Genomic DNA, 15421 nt, shown 5'->3' on the forward strand with positions numbered 1-15421 from the left:
AATAGGAGTACATAAATGTTTTAAACCTAATCAAAGTAAAATGTGGATATAATAGCCACTGCCCTTAGACAGAGCAAAAAAAATGGAGGGATTAGCTGAGTAATCACTGTCACTGGGGAGGTCCCAAGTAGGGGCAGCCCCCCAGCTCCTCAGGCAGTGTCCTTGCTGATAGGGAAGGCCGGATATACATTTGTCTGGTCTGCCACACTGAGGTAATCTGCAAAGTGCAAAAAACCGGGAGCCCATAGAATGTAAAAAAGGGTCGCCACAGTATACAGAGAGAACTAGTTACTCAAGTGTGTAAATATAGTCAAATCACTGAAGCAAGGAAGTGTGCAAGATGTGGATGCACACTGCTGGATAGTGTAAGGATACTGACACCAGTGAAATAAACGCAGGCAAATGAGTAAATGTCACGGGAGACCAGCACTTTTAAAACATTTATACCAGGGGATCATATGATTGAGCAAAGCACATTGCAGATTACCTGGGAAATTCTGGGAGATTCTGGGGCAGTCTCACAGTAAATGCCTCAACATTTCTGTGAGAATCTTAATGGCCCATCGGATTAACACAGTAGGGGTCCCTGCAGTCCCACTCAAATGTTGAGGCATTTACTGTGAGACTGCCCAAGAATTTCCCAGGCAACAGTTCTAATACTGGTGGCTGCATCTGTAATATTGAGGCCTTTTTCAATCTGAATGACAACATTCACACTAGTTTATATAAGAGACTAGCAGCAAACCAAAACACAAAACTGTTTTAGCTCCAGGAACAAAAACACGAGGGAGAAAGCCCACACTTAGGGGCCAGGCATAGTTTATAAAGTGGGTTAGATACTGTAACCCCCAGACACAGCCTGACCTCTCCCTATGCAGTAAGAGTGTGTTGGGATAGGGATCCATCGCTGAAATAATAAGTGGCACTGTATGCACACAGGGGAATAGGTTTAGCAACAGAACATGACAGCTACAAAACTGATGCAAAAACAGCCACAGGTTTATAATAAAAATTAAAAAAAAAAGATTTTTATAGTCCATACATTTCCTTAGCTGGAAGACTTTGTCCCCAAGTTCCCTAGCTGGAAGACTTTGATAATGAATGCCTTGTGTGTTTTGAGTAATTCGATATAACAGGTTGTGCTGCTTCTCGGGTTTGGGGACAATAATAGAGATGTTTTTATGTAAGTATTGCAATATTAGAAAGTACTGCAGAGTAATAATTTAGAACAGATGTGCTATATTGGTCTGTAACTCACTTGCCATAACGATTGTAATGGAGTTGTTTGAGGTGCCATATTGATTCTGGGCCCGACATACGTAATCTTCCTCATTATTCACTGACCCATTTTTCACATGCAATTTCAGTTTATTCCCGACCAGTTGCGTATTTGTAAGGGTTTCAGATCCTCTCATCCACTGTAGTTTGGCGGGTGGGAAACTGTCACAGGAGCAGAGCAGAGACACAGAGGAGCCTTGAAAGACAGTCCGAAATGTGTCCTTTCCTATCCTCTCTGCTTCTGATAGAAATAACACATCAAAGAATGTGAGAAGAAAAGTTAAAGTGAAAGAGGTTCTTAGTAACAAATTAACATAGCACTTGAGGTTAAAAATATATATATATCTCCATTAACCTTTTCTCACAATACAGTATTACCTGGAGGAGATACCTGGATACCGTACCTAGAATATATTAAAATACCAATTTATTTGTAAGAAGTGGGCTGAAATCTTTAATGACAAGGAGAAGATTGCTTCTAAATGTAACCCATAGACCCCTCCCCCCCCTGTCGCAGATCAGACCCCTAGGGTGTACTAAGGACTGGCTACGTGTACTATGGTGGTGCATACCTTCTGGCAACAGGAGGGCCTGAGTCTCCCGCGATGGTATGGGGGACAACAGAGACAGGTTTCTGGGGTTCTTGCCTTCATCTGGTTCTAGTGGTGCAACACCTCCATCTCTGGCAAGCCCTATCAGGGTAGGGTGAAATCCTTCCAGAGAACCCCGGTCTGGGGCAAGAGATTTCAGTCTCACACAGTCTTTGTAAAAGTAGCAGCAGCCCTCTTTATTGTACAGCAGCACACAGCAGCAGCAATCAGATACAGCAGATCTTCTCTCTCCAGACTGTACTCCCTCAGGATGGTCTGTGGGTTCTCACTGCTCCCTGCCACCACCCTAAGTCACAGGCACTCAGGGTGGGGCTAGCTCTTCCTTCACCCCCTAAGCAGGGTGAGGGGCACTGGTCCACCGCAGCTCTATCAGCTCTTCTCAGGGCCTGCCTGAGCTCCTCCAAATGTAATCCATTACTGTACTCTCAACATGAACTGCACTGGAACACACTTGAACTCCTCACTAAATAGGCTGTGCCCGGCCCTTTATGACTTTTGCAGGCCCCTCCCCTATGTCTCTTGCCTTAGACACAGAGTCAGGGGACCTTCCTCCACCAATCAGGGCAGGGCTTGAAGTGGGGGAAACCCATGATAACTACTGGCAGACTGCCCTTAGCAGGGCTTATACCTGTAGGAGGATAGACATATAGCCCAATTTCTTACCAGGGCTACATAAACATATTGAATAGAGGTCTAGGAGTATGAAAAATAATGTGAACTGAAAACACAGGTTTCAGTACTCTGGAGTAAAAAATCTTAGCTTTGCACGGGTTTCTCCCTCCCTCTCTCCCTTTCCTCTTCCTCTCACCACCACTTCTCCTCTTCTATTTGTCTCTCTCTCCACCTCATCTCTCTCCTTCCAATCACTTCTCTTTAATACCATACAGTATGAAGTTCCCAATTCTCCCTCCTTCTCCAGCATTCTTCCTTTATCCTCACTTGCCAATTGACTTAATCTCTTTCGGTGTAAACTTTATAGCTATCTGACTCTCATCTGCCACCCGGCTATGTGTATTATGATGTCATATGCCAGATACATAGCATGCCAGGCAGGTCCGCCAACAAGGTGGGTCTGCTGGGGTTGGCATTCCGGACCCAGTGAGTTGGGGGGGGCGTGGCTGGCACTGCAAGTTGAGCCCGACCTCTAGCCAGGCCCGTCTACCGGTCTTCTCGTGGCCAGGCCCCGGCTCCCCTTTAGCAGTATCCTGCATGACTCTATCCCTCTGCACCACGCCGACGGGCCTCTCTGATGTCAGCGCGCCAGAAACGCTGAGACGTCAGTGCTCTCTGCTTCCGGAGCGCGACGGCATGAGAGGGAGGCCTGTCGGAAGCTCGGCGTGGGACAGAGGGATAGAGGCATCCAGGCTGCTGCTGAGGGGAGAGTCTGGGTCCGGCCACGAGATCACTGTCAGCCGGGCTTGGCCAGAGGCTGAGCCCAAATTGCAGTGCCGGCCGCCAGGCCCCAACATCTACTGGATTTGGCCTGATCATCCACAAGATAAGTCATTTTTTCATAGGGATTGTGGAGGTCTTTTTAAAATGTATGGGGGGTGGGGGGGTGATAGTCTTTTTTATATGTATTGGGCGGTGGGCTTTTTTAAAATATGAATTGGGGAGGTGGGGGTCTTTTTAATATGTATTGAGTGGGGTGGGGGTCTTTTTAAAATGTATGGGGGATCTTTTTAATATGTATTTGGGGTTGGGGGTCTTTTCTATATTTATTGGGGGGTGGGAACCTTTTTTATATGTATTGGAAAAGTGGGCGTCTTTTTAATATATATTTGGGATGTGATGGGTCTTTTTGATATGTATTGGGGGGTGGGTGTCTTTAAATTGCATTGGGGGTGGGGGGTGTATTTTTAAATATGGGGTAGGGGGTGTATTTTATAATATGCATTGGGGGTGGGGGTGTATTTTGTAATATGCATTAGGGGTGGGGATGTATTTTTTTATAATGCATTGGGGGTGGGATGTATTTTTATTATGTATTTAGGAGGGTGGGGTTTTTTGTATGTATTTTGTGGGGGGGATTGAGTGAGAGTAGGGTAATTGATGGAAGGTGGGGGCGAGTGAGAGGAGAGAGGAGGGGAGGCAGTGAGTGAGGAAAAGAGGGAGTAAGAGTGAGATGGAGGGGAGAGAAATACATGGAAAGAGGGTGGGAAATAGAGAGGCTTGTGAGGTGTGAAATGGGGGCTTGCAATACCGCCAAGGGGGTGGGGGGCGGAAATAACTCTAGACTTGGGCCCCGGGAATTCTGTTGGCGGCCCTGCTGCCAGGTACAACACCCAGTGGCAGACGTGCTTGAGATATCCTATGGAATCTAACGTTCCTAGCAGACCCGCCTTTGGAGTGTTTGGGAAGATCCAAATCATGAAAGTTCACCTTTATTTGATGCATAGAATAATCCTTCCATGTTTTGTTGTTCTTGGTCTTATAGTTTGGGCGGGCATAATTAGACACACTGACAGACAAATATTCTGAAATATATATTGCGACAGAATCACTGTCACTGTCTCTGTACGCTGGAGTAGAGCAGTAGGTGTGCTTTCCAGCAAGCAGACAGTTACATTTCTCCTGGAGAGGATAGCTGCACTTGCAACTGATTAATCAGACCTCCTGAATGAGCAGGAGTTTTTTTTTAAAGACAGGCAGAGAGTTGCCACAAAAGACTGACTTTTGCAAACCAAGAAGGACCCTGGTTTCTCTGGTTCCCTGGTTGCTCTGGTTCCCCAGGCCTGCAGGAAGCAGAGTCACCCCCAGACAGAGGATTGCCATGAGGGCCAACCAGCTGCTGGATGGAGCGGATGTACAAGGAACTGGCGTTCCAACCCTGCTGAGCAAATTACCTGGAGACCCTGGGAGGGATTCCCCAGCAACTGGCAGATAAGGACTTTATATTTTCATTTGACATTTGCTTAGTATTGATTTATCTGGAAGTAGGCTAGGTACCCAGGTGGATAGCTAGGGACCTACTGTGTAGTGATTCTACCAAGGGGAGTAGGGTTTTATTTTATTATTTTGTTTTCCTTAAAGGGACAGAGTGCCAATTCTTTTATTTTGTGGATAATAAACCACTGCAGTCACAGCCTAACCCATTGTTGGGACTCTTACTGACCCCACCATGAGGCTGTCCTGCCAGAGGTTGTGGCAGTGGTGGGATTCAATGCCTCTAGGGGTCAGTAGATGGAAATGTGTTAAGGACGAACCCAGGCCGAAAAAACTAATTAAAAAAAATTACTGATAAGAGTGAAAATGGTTTTGAGTAATGACTTTGCAGTAAGAAGAACCAAGAAGGTTCAAAGATGGTAAAGCAAATACGACAAGGGAGTGTGGTGCAAAGTCTGCCCTGTCGTTGTGGAGGGGAAAAAATAACAAAATTTTAAAATGGCCGACTGGAACGGTTTGTAGCCAGGTGAAACAATATCCCATCAGGAAAGAGCGTCCCTATGTGGACCTGGAAAGAGAGCAGTACCAGTTATGTGTGTGGTGTAAGGAACCCGGCTGCCTGAAAATGCATACCTTCAGTTCCACTGATAAACTGGACATTTTTAATATAAAGAAAAGAGTTTCTCCAGTTTTAGCGGAAGTTACAGAAATGTTTGACCCCACATAGTCAGGAAAATGGAGGCCAGAAAGGAGCCAAGAAGTGCTGCTGCCCAGAGCAACTGGCATTGTAGTCACGGGAATGACAGCAACCAAAAAGGAGGAGCAAAAGGAAAGGCGAATCCTTTAATCAAGTAAAAAGTGCACTAACTCCTACACTCCCATCTCCCGGGTATGATTATAATAACTTCCTGAAACAATTAGACAAGGGGCGAGAAGCTAATACCGAGCCACAGAAGTGTCTACTCTCAGCTTTTCGTAAGTATGCAGCTTTGGAGAAAACAGCTGAGTTCAGTTAAGAATGCCTATCAGAAGGTTCTGAGTGATACAGAGACAGTAAAAATAGAGAACAGAAACCTGAAGGAAGGGGTTTCACATATGACTGACCTCGAGATGACAAAGGCTACTGTAACCGCCATGGACAGAAAGTCGAGCAAGTCGGACAAAATGTGTGCTGACTGGAAACAGTACTATGAGATGTCCAAGAAAGACGAGGATAACCACAAAGTCTTCTAGACCAACAACGCCAGAAGGTGGAATCCTTACCCAGACCAACATTATTGAACAAATCTGACTTTGGTGTTAAAAAAGCTAAGAAGGAAGGAGTGGCTCAGTGAGTAAAGACAATGAGATTGCTGCAGGGGAGCCTGGTTCAATTCCCGGTGTCGGCTCCTTGTGACCTTGGGCAAGTCACTTTATCTCCCTGTGCCTCAGGCACCAAAAACATAGATTGTAAGCTCTACGGGGCAGGGACCTGTGCCCGAAAAATGTCTCTGTAAAGCACTGCGTACAATTAGCAGCGCTATACAAGAACATGCTATTATTATTATTATTATTATTATTAAGAAGGCATTTTCGGTACCGTTGGTATCATCTAAAGTAATTAACAACTACCATAATTACAATTACCATAATTGAATGAACTGGGGTATATATAGAAGCACAGACCCATGCAGCATCTATCCCTGACGGAGAAACCCACTAGTAGGAGTTTCGAAATGCTTTCGAGGGTTTTTGGCATTGCAGGGACACCGTAGCAGTGAGATCCAGGTGGTGACGTCAGCAGAGGAGCCGATCGACCAGACTCTGGCAGCAAGCAGACTCCGAGTATAGAAGGCGGTCCTCCCCCAGTGACTGGCTTATTTCACCCCACGGCGAGAGGTATACCTGGCGAAAAGACCCTAAAACAAATGTGCATGTCCTAGACACCTTTGGTGAGTAGGATTTCAATTTTATCAAGGCAGAGCAAGTTTCATCTTCCAAGTGCACAAGCACATGAAAGTTTTTTTATATTGCATTATACAATGTTTGGTTCAATTGTTTTATAATTAATTGTTTTATATTAAATTGCTCTCTTTACAATTTTTGTCCCTGGGTAATGCACTATTGCAGTGTTTTCTGTACATATTGTCTTCCTTTCTTGAGGTATTAGCTTAAGAGAAGAACTTTATCCACAACCATATCCCTATCCTTGCCTCAGCGCCACAGGAGGTTCTCCTTCCACATTTCTATATCTGGTTGGGAGATACCAGAACAACCTTTTGGGCAGCTCCAGGACTACCTTTTGGACTTTGTATCACAGGTTTTTTTTATATATTGTAAATTGTATTAATTTGTTTGCACGAGCGCTATATTGCACTTATATTTTCACCGTTGGTATCAGTTTACAATTCTTGGAGTGGCAAAATCAAGGATCTCATATTATCACATTGGCCACTCATCTCTAATGATGGGGATTGGTTTAAATCTCCACCTCTATTCTCATACAACCGAGGCAAGAATTTGAGAGATTCTCTTGTCCAGGTTGATCTTTGGAGTAAGAATATGATCCAACAGCATCATAAACCACCTAAGTGTGGTATTTATAGATGCTGTGATTGTGCCCAATGTAATAGTATCTAAGAAGGTCAGTTTTTCTCGCATCCGCAGACAGGACACAGGTATGCCATTAAAGAATATTTTCCATGCACCTCTAGGTACAGTATGTTGTTTCAAACAAATATTGCGCTCATTAGTGGTATATAAGGATTAAGTGATATTGTGATCAAGATAAATACAACCTTGGTATAGGGAGGTTTTGTGCTGCTGCTCTTAGGGGATGGATTACTTCCCTGAAGAAGTATTCATTACGAAACGCGTAGGAGAGGGCGCGTTCCAATACTTTCCTTATCTGAACCCCATTGCGGCCTTATCTTATTGCATATTTCCTGCATACGGTCTATGGGACTTCCACTCTATACAACACTGTGTGCGGAGAGACGCGAGCGACAGACGGGCGCCGTCTGATGACGTCAGAGCCATTGCGGACAATCCGGAACTGCCTGAGAGAACACCGCGTCTGAGCTGACGGCTGCTGCAGGGAGATCCCTAAAGGAGTTTTGAACTTCCCGCGAAGCGGCCCGCCGGAGACCGGAGAACATCATACGGGGAGGATTTCCAAAGAGACGTGCAACACTTTGCTGAGCTGTATACTGAGGACCGGAGGACGATCCAGATACACACCAGCCTGCACAAAGCTGTTCCCGCGAGTGGTAACATGTCCCTAACATGTCATGCTGATATATGCTTTTATTGATGTACGTGCAATAATCACCCTTTTACTTTATAAAACATATTTTAATACTACACCATGAGGTTTTTTTGCGCTGTTTTCTTTTTCTTATTTTACAGTATGTTGTTTACCTTATAAAATGTCCATGTGGGATTGGTTATGTGGGCGAAACAACACAGATGGTAAAGGATGAATTCGGACAACATAAAGCTATGATAAGAAGAGGTAATATTGAGGCACCTGTTGCCCACCATTTCGTCTCTCAGGGTCATCAAGCTAACCAACTCAGGTTTCAAGTTATAGATGGGGTTGAAAAACTAAGGCGGGGAGGCAATAAGGTCAAAGCGCTACTCCGGCATGAAATCAAATGGATCAAGAGACTGAATACCATGTCCCCAATGGGAATGAACAAAGAGGTAGATCTTGGCTGCTTTTTTTGGAAGGTAGTGGAGCTCCATCCCAGTTCAACAGTAATGCTAATGGGATTCATGTTAAATGTATTGGAGGATGTTATCAACATACTATAGTATCCCTTCACAGTATATCCCCATGGTTGTGTCTCTGTCCTTTACTGACAATGATGGTATAGGATATACTGGGGATATTCCTTTTTATTGGGTCGAGCTATTGGTTCCTTGTGAGGAGCGTTGATTCCCTAAATGGCTCTTTGAATCTCTCTATACCATTCTATGACTTCGGTACCTGAGCTGGCACAGATCTATGTATATGATTATTTTTATTTTAGCCAAGGATTATGTATTGATTCGTCTCTTTCCTTCGATCTGGGGCCCAAACCATCTTTCTCGTATAGGTTATGTTTGTCTACACACCACTGGTGTTTATGGCATTGCATGTTTTCCTGTCTTTGAATGTCAGGTAAATTATATCATACAAGAGATGGAGCCGTGCACACTAATAAGAGATGCAAGAAAAGCATAGTGCAAAAAATTAATTCATATCCCATCCAACGTTTCCGTGCCTAGCACCTAATTTATTTTTTGTTACTTATTATTTGTCCCCATTTATTTGGGGCATCCCAAGTTGCAATTATCGTGATTTGTTTGTGTTTAGGTAAATTATAGCAGTCATCCTCGCTTTTCAATCTTCACATACTGTATGTGGATCATATGGGTTTTTATAGAAGTTATCATTTGGATTTATATGGTCTGTGTGACAGGGTGAAATCAGGTACTGATAATTATGCCTGGGAAACCTATATCTGAGTCCTCCATCCAGCACTCAGAAGGTTAACCCACTAAGAATACCTGTAGTTGGGCAATCAGGACGTAAGCTGACACAGCTGACAACCTGCTTGATAAGGAGACTAATGCTTGTAGCAGGTGGCTGACTCAGACTACAGAGCTGTCCTGTGCAAGCTGCTATCCAGATGGATTTCCTAGCCTCTCTCTAGGGACAGAGGATCCCATATAAAAACACAGTAAGAACTTTGATATTGTTCCATGACTATCATGGTGTATGTTTAGGGGTTGGGAACTGGACAAAGCCAGCCAGCCCGATAGATAGGGCTTGGAGTGTTTAGCAAGTTCTCCCTATGGGGAGTAGGTGTTCTTTTTATATGTTTTGTTTTGCCTTAAAGGGACAGTGTGCCCAAATGTTTAGTTGTGCTGTGAAGAAATAAAACCACAATAAAACCACTTAACATTTGCTTTAACCTGAAACTGCACGTGTGGCATATTGTCTGACCTCGCCTGCAGGCCATCCTGCCAGTCTGCTAGGAATAACATACTTTCTTTATATTGATGATACTGCCAGAATGAAGCAAGTGCTGTGTGCTGATCCCCACTACTCAAATTATCTGGTCATTCTATGTATTGCTGCTGCAATCGTGCCATGGGAAGTTGCGCTGAGGAATCCACTAGTCTATACTATTTACAATGGAACCATCTGATCTGTGTACACTAGTGTCTATAGAAGGAGCGGCTCAGTGAGTAACAATGATGACTGGCACTGAGTTTGAAGCAGGGGACCTGGTTTAATTCACAGCATCAGCTCCTTGTGACCTTGGGCAAGTCACTTTATCTCCCTGTACCTCAGGCACCAAAAACATAGCTTGTAAGCTCCACGGGGCTGGGACCTGTGCCTGCAAAATGTCTCTGTAAAGCGCTATGTAAAACTAGCAGCGCTATACAAGAACATGCTATTTTTATAGCAATGGAGGGGGGGGGGGGGGATGTCGCTGCCTCCTCCAAATCATTGACACCCTGGGGCCAGCCCCCAGAGAGACTGAAGCCTATTGGAGGAAAAAAGATGATGTCACGGAATGAGGAGCTATATCTAAGCGTACCGGCACTTTCTGAAAAAGCACTATACAAGCCAGATGTGTGGAGAACACTGGGGCACCATCATTTGTGATACCTCCTGCCTGGCGCACAAGAAATAAGCCTAAGTATCAGTACTATCGCTTTTGGAACTCTAGATTAGATCATTTTTGCTAGATCATTTTTTTTATCTGATGGAGGGAAGTACTACATGTTATGCATGGAGGAATGGGCCAGAAGAAAGGGTTTATTTCCCTGAAACATTACCGTTACCCCCCCTTGACACTTTTGTGAATATTATTGTGTTATATTTCTTTTTTGCCCCTTTATTTTTCCCAATTTGTTTGTCCTTCCTGTTCATACTATGTTTGATTGCTCTGTTATCTGTATGCTTACATTGCACAGTATTTCACTTTTATTCTCATCTTTATGAGTAAAATATACTTGTAGCCAGGTCCCCTCTGGGTGGTTGTGCCCCCCCCCCCCTCCTCACTGAATTCACCTCCGTGGCGACCGGGAGGGATGCGAACAGCCGCGGGGGCATGGAGAGATCGAGCGCGAGTGCGCGCGCTGGCCCGTGTTCGCAGAGGGAGGTGTGCGGTTGCCGGGCGCCGAGCGTGTCGGCGGGGACTCCCGGCAACTCCTGCAGAGGGGGCCCCCATCTTTTCCTTGCTTGCGCATGCGCAGTGAGTCCCTGCAGCCGGCGGCCCAGTGAGAGCTTTGCGCATGCGCAAACGAGGTGCGCGACGAGGCGGCCAATGGGAGAATAGCTCCCAAGAAGACTACAGCCCCCAGGATGCACAGGGGCTAGGTTAAGTGGCGCCAGGAAGCCAATAGGGTTGCCCGAATCCCCTGCTGAGGGAATTGAGCTAGGGGTAGGAGGTGAGTGCAGGGGTCTGTGACCCACTGCATTAGGCCAGCAACCCCCTAGGCCCCAGTTAGGTCCTGAGCCACCTTATAGCTTGTGGTGCTGTAGGGACAGGCCCTAGGTTAGGGACCCTGCCCCATTAGCTGTTTGCCAGTTAGGGACACAGCGGACGCTGCGCTTCACGCCAAGAGGCTTGGGCTCAAGCCTACGCCATTAAGAGAGCAGGACTATCTCCAGAGTGGGATCGCCCCTGATGGATCACCACGCGGGTGAAACCCGGACGTCGTGCAGGAGATCACCGGATCCTTTGTGAAGATCCTTTTAAGCCCAGGTGCCGCCACACTGGTCAGGTATCGTTATAAAGTGCACCAACAGAGTACTCACACATAGTGGCAGCGCTGACCAAGGGTTATACTGTGGACACGGTGTGGGGGTACACAGTGGTGGGCACAGGGTATACACTCCTAAGTGGGAGTAGATGACAGTTGGGAGTTTGGTACAGAGTGGTACAGTTATTGATGTTGTTGTCATATGGTTAATGCACGTGTATTGTGTATTGTATTATCTGCATATAGTAAACCTGTGTTATATATTCCTTTGGTGTATGTGGTTCATATATGTGGGTCCTGTGTAGGGGACATTCTACACTCCTAGAATCCTGCACAGGTGGAGGCGCTGATTGAAGAAACGTTCCAGAGAGCACCCCAGGTTCCCAGCAAGCGGAGGCTCCGGCTTCTTGTGCACCTGCAGGTATACGCACCACACCTGGTAACACATAGGTTCCCCCTCACATACACTCTATATGCGATTAGGTGGGGGAATACCCGTTACATACTATTTTTTAAGTATTTCTGACTTAAGTATTTTTGAGTGCAGGGTTGCCATTTGTTTCAATATATTACCCTTTTAGCCCTATTGGGGATTACTATCTGTTTAGGTCAGGGGTGGGGAACCTTTTTTCTGCCGAGAGCCATTTTGATATTTATAAAATCATTCGAGGGCCATACAAAATGATCAACTTAAAAATTAGCCTGCTATATTTGGTCAAACATTTAATGAACTCACCACTAATGTGATGGCTGGAACTGCTTCTCTTTGGGTGACTGACTGACTCTTGGGTGGTGGGTGACTATGACTGACTGCGGGTTGGTGTCTGTGTGCACGCACACACACACCCGCGCACAAACACCCGCGCACACACACACACACAAATCGGGCAGGGGGAGGGAAATCAGACTCACACCCACTCTCTCTCTCAGACTCTCAGACCCACTCTCTCTATCAGACTCTCAGACCCACTCTCTCTCTCAGACACACTCTCTCTCTCTCTCAGACACACTCTCTCAGACTCTCAGACCCACTCTCTCTCTCTCTCTCAGGCCCACTCTCTCTCTCAGACTCTCAGACCCACTCTCTTTCTCAGACTCTCAGACCCACTCTCTCTCAGACTCTCAGACCCACTCTCTCTCTCAGACTCTAAGACCCACTCTCTCTCTCTCTCTCTCTCTCTCTCTCTCTCTCTCTCTCTCAGGCTCTCAGACCCACTCTCTCTCTCAGACACACTCTCTCTCTCAGACACACTCTCTCTCTCTCAGACTCTCAGAGCCACTCTCTCTCAGACTCTCTCTCTCTCAGACTCTCAGACCCACTCGCTCTCTCTCTCTCAGACTCTCAGACCCACTCGCTCTCTCTCTCAGACTCTCAGACCCACTCTCTCTCTCTCAGACTCTCAGACCCACTCTCTCTCGCTCAGACTCTCAGACCCACTCTCTCTCGCTCAGACTCTCAGACCCACTCTCTCTATCAGACTCTCAGACCCACTCTCTCTCTCAGACACACTCTCTCTCTCTCTCTCTCTCTCTCTCTCTCTCTCAGACACACTCTCAGACTCTCAGACCCACTCTCTCTCTCTCTCTCTCTCAGACCCACTCTCTCTCTCAGACTCTCAGACCCACTCTCTTTCTCTGACTCTCAGACCCACTCTCTCTCAGACTCTCAGACCCACTCTCTCTCTCAGACTCTAAGACCCTCTCTCTCTCTCTCTCTCTCTCAGGCTCTCAGACCCACTCTCTCTCTCAGACACACTCTCTCTCTCAGACCCACTCTCTCTCTCTCAGACTCTCAGAGCCACTCTCTCTCTCAGACTCTCTCTCTCTCTCAGACTCTCAGACCCACTCGCTCTCTCTCTCAGACTCTCAGACCCACTCTCTCTCTCTCAGACTCTCAGACCCACTCTCTCTCGCTCAGACTCTCAGACCCACTCTCTCTCAGACTCTCAGACCCACTCTCTCTCTCAGACTCACAGACCCACTCTCCCTCTCTCAGACTCTCAGACTCACTCTGACTCTCAGACTCTCTCTCTCAGACTCTCAGACCCACTCTCTCTCTCTCTCTCTCTCTCTCTCTCTCTCAGACTCTCAGACCCACTCTCTCTCTCAGACTCTCAGACCCACTCTCTCTCTCTCTCAGACTCTCAGACCCACTCTCTCTCTCTCAGACTCTCAGACCCACTCTTTCTCTCTCTCTCAGACCCACTCTCTCGCTCAGACCCACTCTCTCTCTCAGACTCTCAGACCCACTCTCTCTCTCAGATCCACTCTCTCTCAGGCTCTAAGACCCACTCTCTCTCTCTCTCAGACCCACTCTCTCTCAGACTCCCAGACCACTCTCTCTCTCAGACCCACTCTCTCTCTCTCAGACTCTCTCTCTCAGACCCACTCTCTCTCTCAGACTCTCAGACCCACTCTCTCTCAGACTCTCAGACCCACTCTGTCTCTCAGACCCACTCTCTCTCTCAGACTCTCAGACTCTCAGACCCACTCTCTCTCAGACCCACTCTCTCTCTCTCAGACTCTCAGACCCACTCTCTCTCTCAGACCCACTCTCTCTCAGGCTCTAAGACCCACTCTCTCTCTCAGACCCACTCTCTCTCTCTCAGACCCACTCTCTCTCTCAGACTCCCAGACCACTCTCTCTCTCAGACCCACTCTCTCTCTCAGACTCTCTCTCTCTCAGACCCACTCTCTCTCTCAGACTCTCGGACCCACTCTCTCTCAGACTCTCAGACCCTCTCTGTCTCTCAGACCCACTCTCTCTCTCAGACTCTCAGACTCTCAGACCCACTCTCTCTCTCAGACCCACTCTCTCTCTCTCAGACTCTCAGACCCACTCTCTCTCTCAGACCCACTCTCTCTCAGGCTCTAAGACCCAATCTCTCTCTCAGACCCACTCTCTCTCTCAGACTCCCAGACCACTCTCTCTCTCAGACCCACTCTCTCTCTCAGACTCTCAGACCCACTCTCTCTCAGACTCTCAGACCCACTCAGACTCTCAGACCCACTCTCTCTCTCAGACCCACTCTCTCTCTCAGACCCACTCTCTCTCTCAGACTCTCAGACACACTCTCTCTCTCAGACCCACTCTCTCTCTCAGACACACTCTCTCTCTCAGACACACTCTCTCTCTCTCAGACACACTCTCTCTCTCAGACACACTCTCTCTCTCAGACACACACTCTCTCTCTGACTCTCAGACCCATTCTCTCTCTCAGACTCTCAGACCCACTCTCTCTCTCAGACCCACTCTCTCTCTCAGACCCACTCTCTCTCTCAGACACACTCTCTCTCTCAGACCCACTCTCTCTCTCAGACCCTCTCTCTCTCTCTCTCTCTCTCTCTCAGACTCTCTCTCTCTCTCTCAGACCCACTCTCTCTCTCAGACTCTCAGACCCACTCTCTCTCTCAGACACAGTCTCTCTCTCTCTCTCTCCTCTCTCTCTCTCTCTCTCTCTCTCTCTCTCTCTCTCTCTCTCAGACACACTCTATCTCTTAGACACACTCTCTCTCAGACTCTCTCCCTCTCAGACCCACTCTCTCTCAGACTCTCAGACCCACTCTCTCTCTGACTCTCAGACCCACTCTCTCTCTCAGACTCTCAGACCCACTCTCTCTCTCTGACTCTCAGACCCACTCTCTCTCTCAGACTCTCAGACCCACTCTCTCTCTCAGACTCTCAGACCCACTCTCTCTCTCAGACTCTCAGACCCACTCTCTCTCTCAGACCCACTCTCTCTCTCAGACCCACTCTCTCTCTCAGACTCTCAGACCCACTCTCTCTCTCAGACTCTCAGACCCACTCTCTCTCTCAGACCCACTCTCTCTCTCAGACTCTCAGACCCACTCTTTCTCTCAGACACACTCTCTCTCTCAGACACACACTCTCTCTCAGACAC

The 15421-nt window shown here is 47.1% G+C and overlaps 1 protein-coding gene across 17 annotated transcripts in view; it reads right to left on the reverse strand.

Annotated features, from left to right (window-relative positions):
- LOC142497911 (sialic acid-binding Ig-like lectin 16) overlaps nucleotides 1-15421 on the reverse strand; it is a 226293-nt gene that overhangs the window by 21453 nt on the left and 189419 nt on the right. For 13 of the 17 annotated variants that reach the window (XM_075606351.1, XM_075606346.1, XM_075606350.1 and 10 more), the window contains one exon: nucleotides 1259-1519. The exons of 2 other annotated variants lie outside the window; for them this stretch is intronic. In XM_075606351.1, the coding sequence (XP_075462466.1) occupies nucleotides 1259-1519 (261 nt within the window). The remainder of the gene's footprint in view (nucleotides 1-1258; nucleotides 1520-15421) is intronic. 2 more of the 17 variants (XM_075606337.1, XM_075606345.1) reach the window with 2 other exon arrangements.

The sequence above is a fragment of the Ascaphus truei genome, chromosome 6, assembly GCF_040206685.1.
Source record: "Ascaphus truei isolate aAscTru1 chromosome 6, aAscTru1.hap1, whole genome shotgun sequence".
NCBI classification, from domain to species: domain Eukaryota; kingdom Metazoa; phylum Chordata; class Amphibia; order Anura; family Ascaphidae; genus Ascaphus; species Ascaphus truei.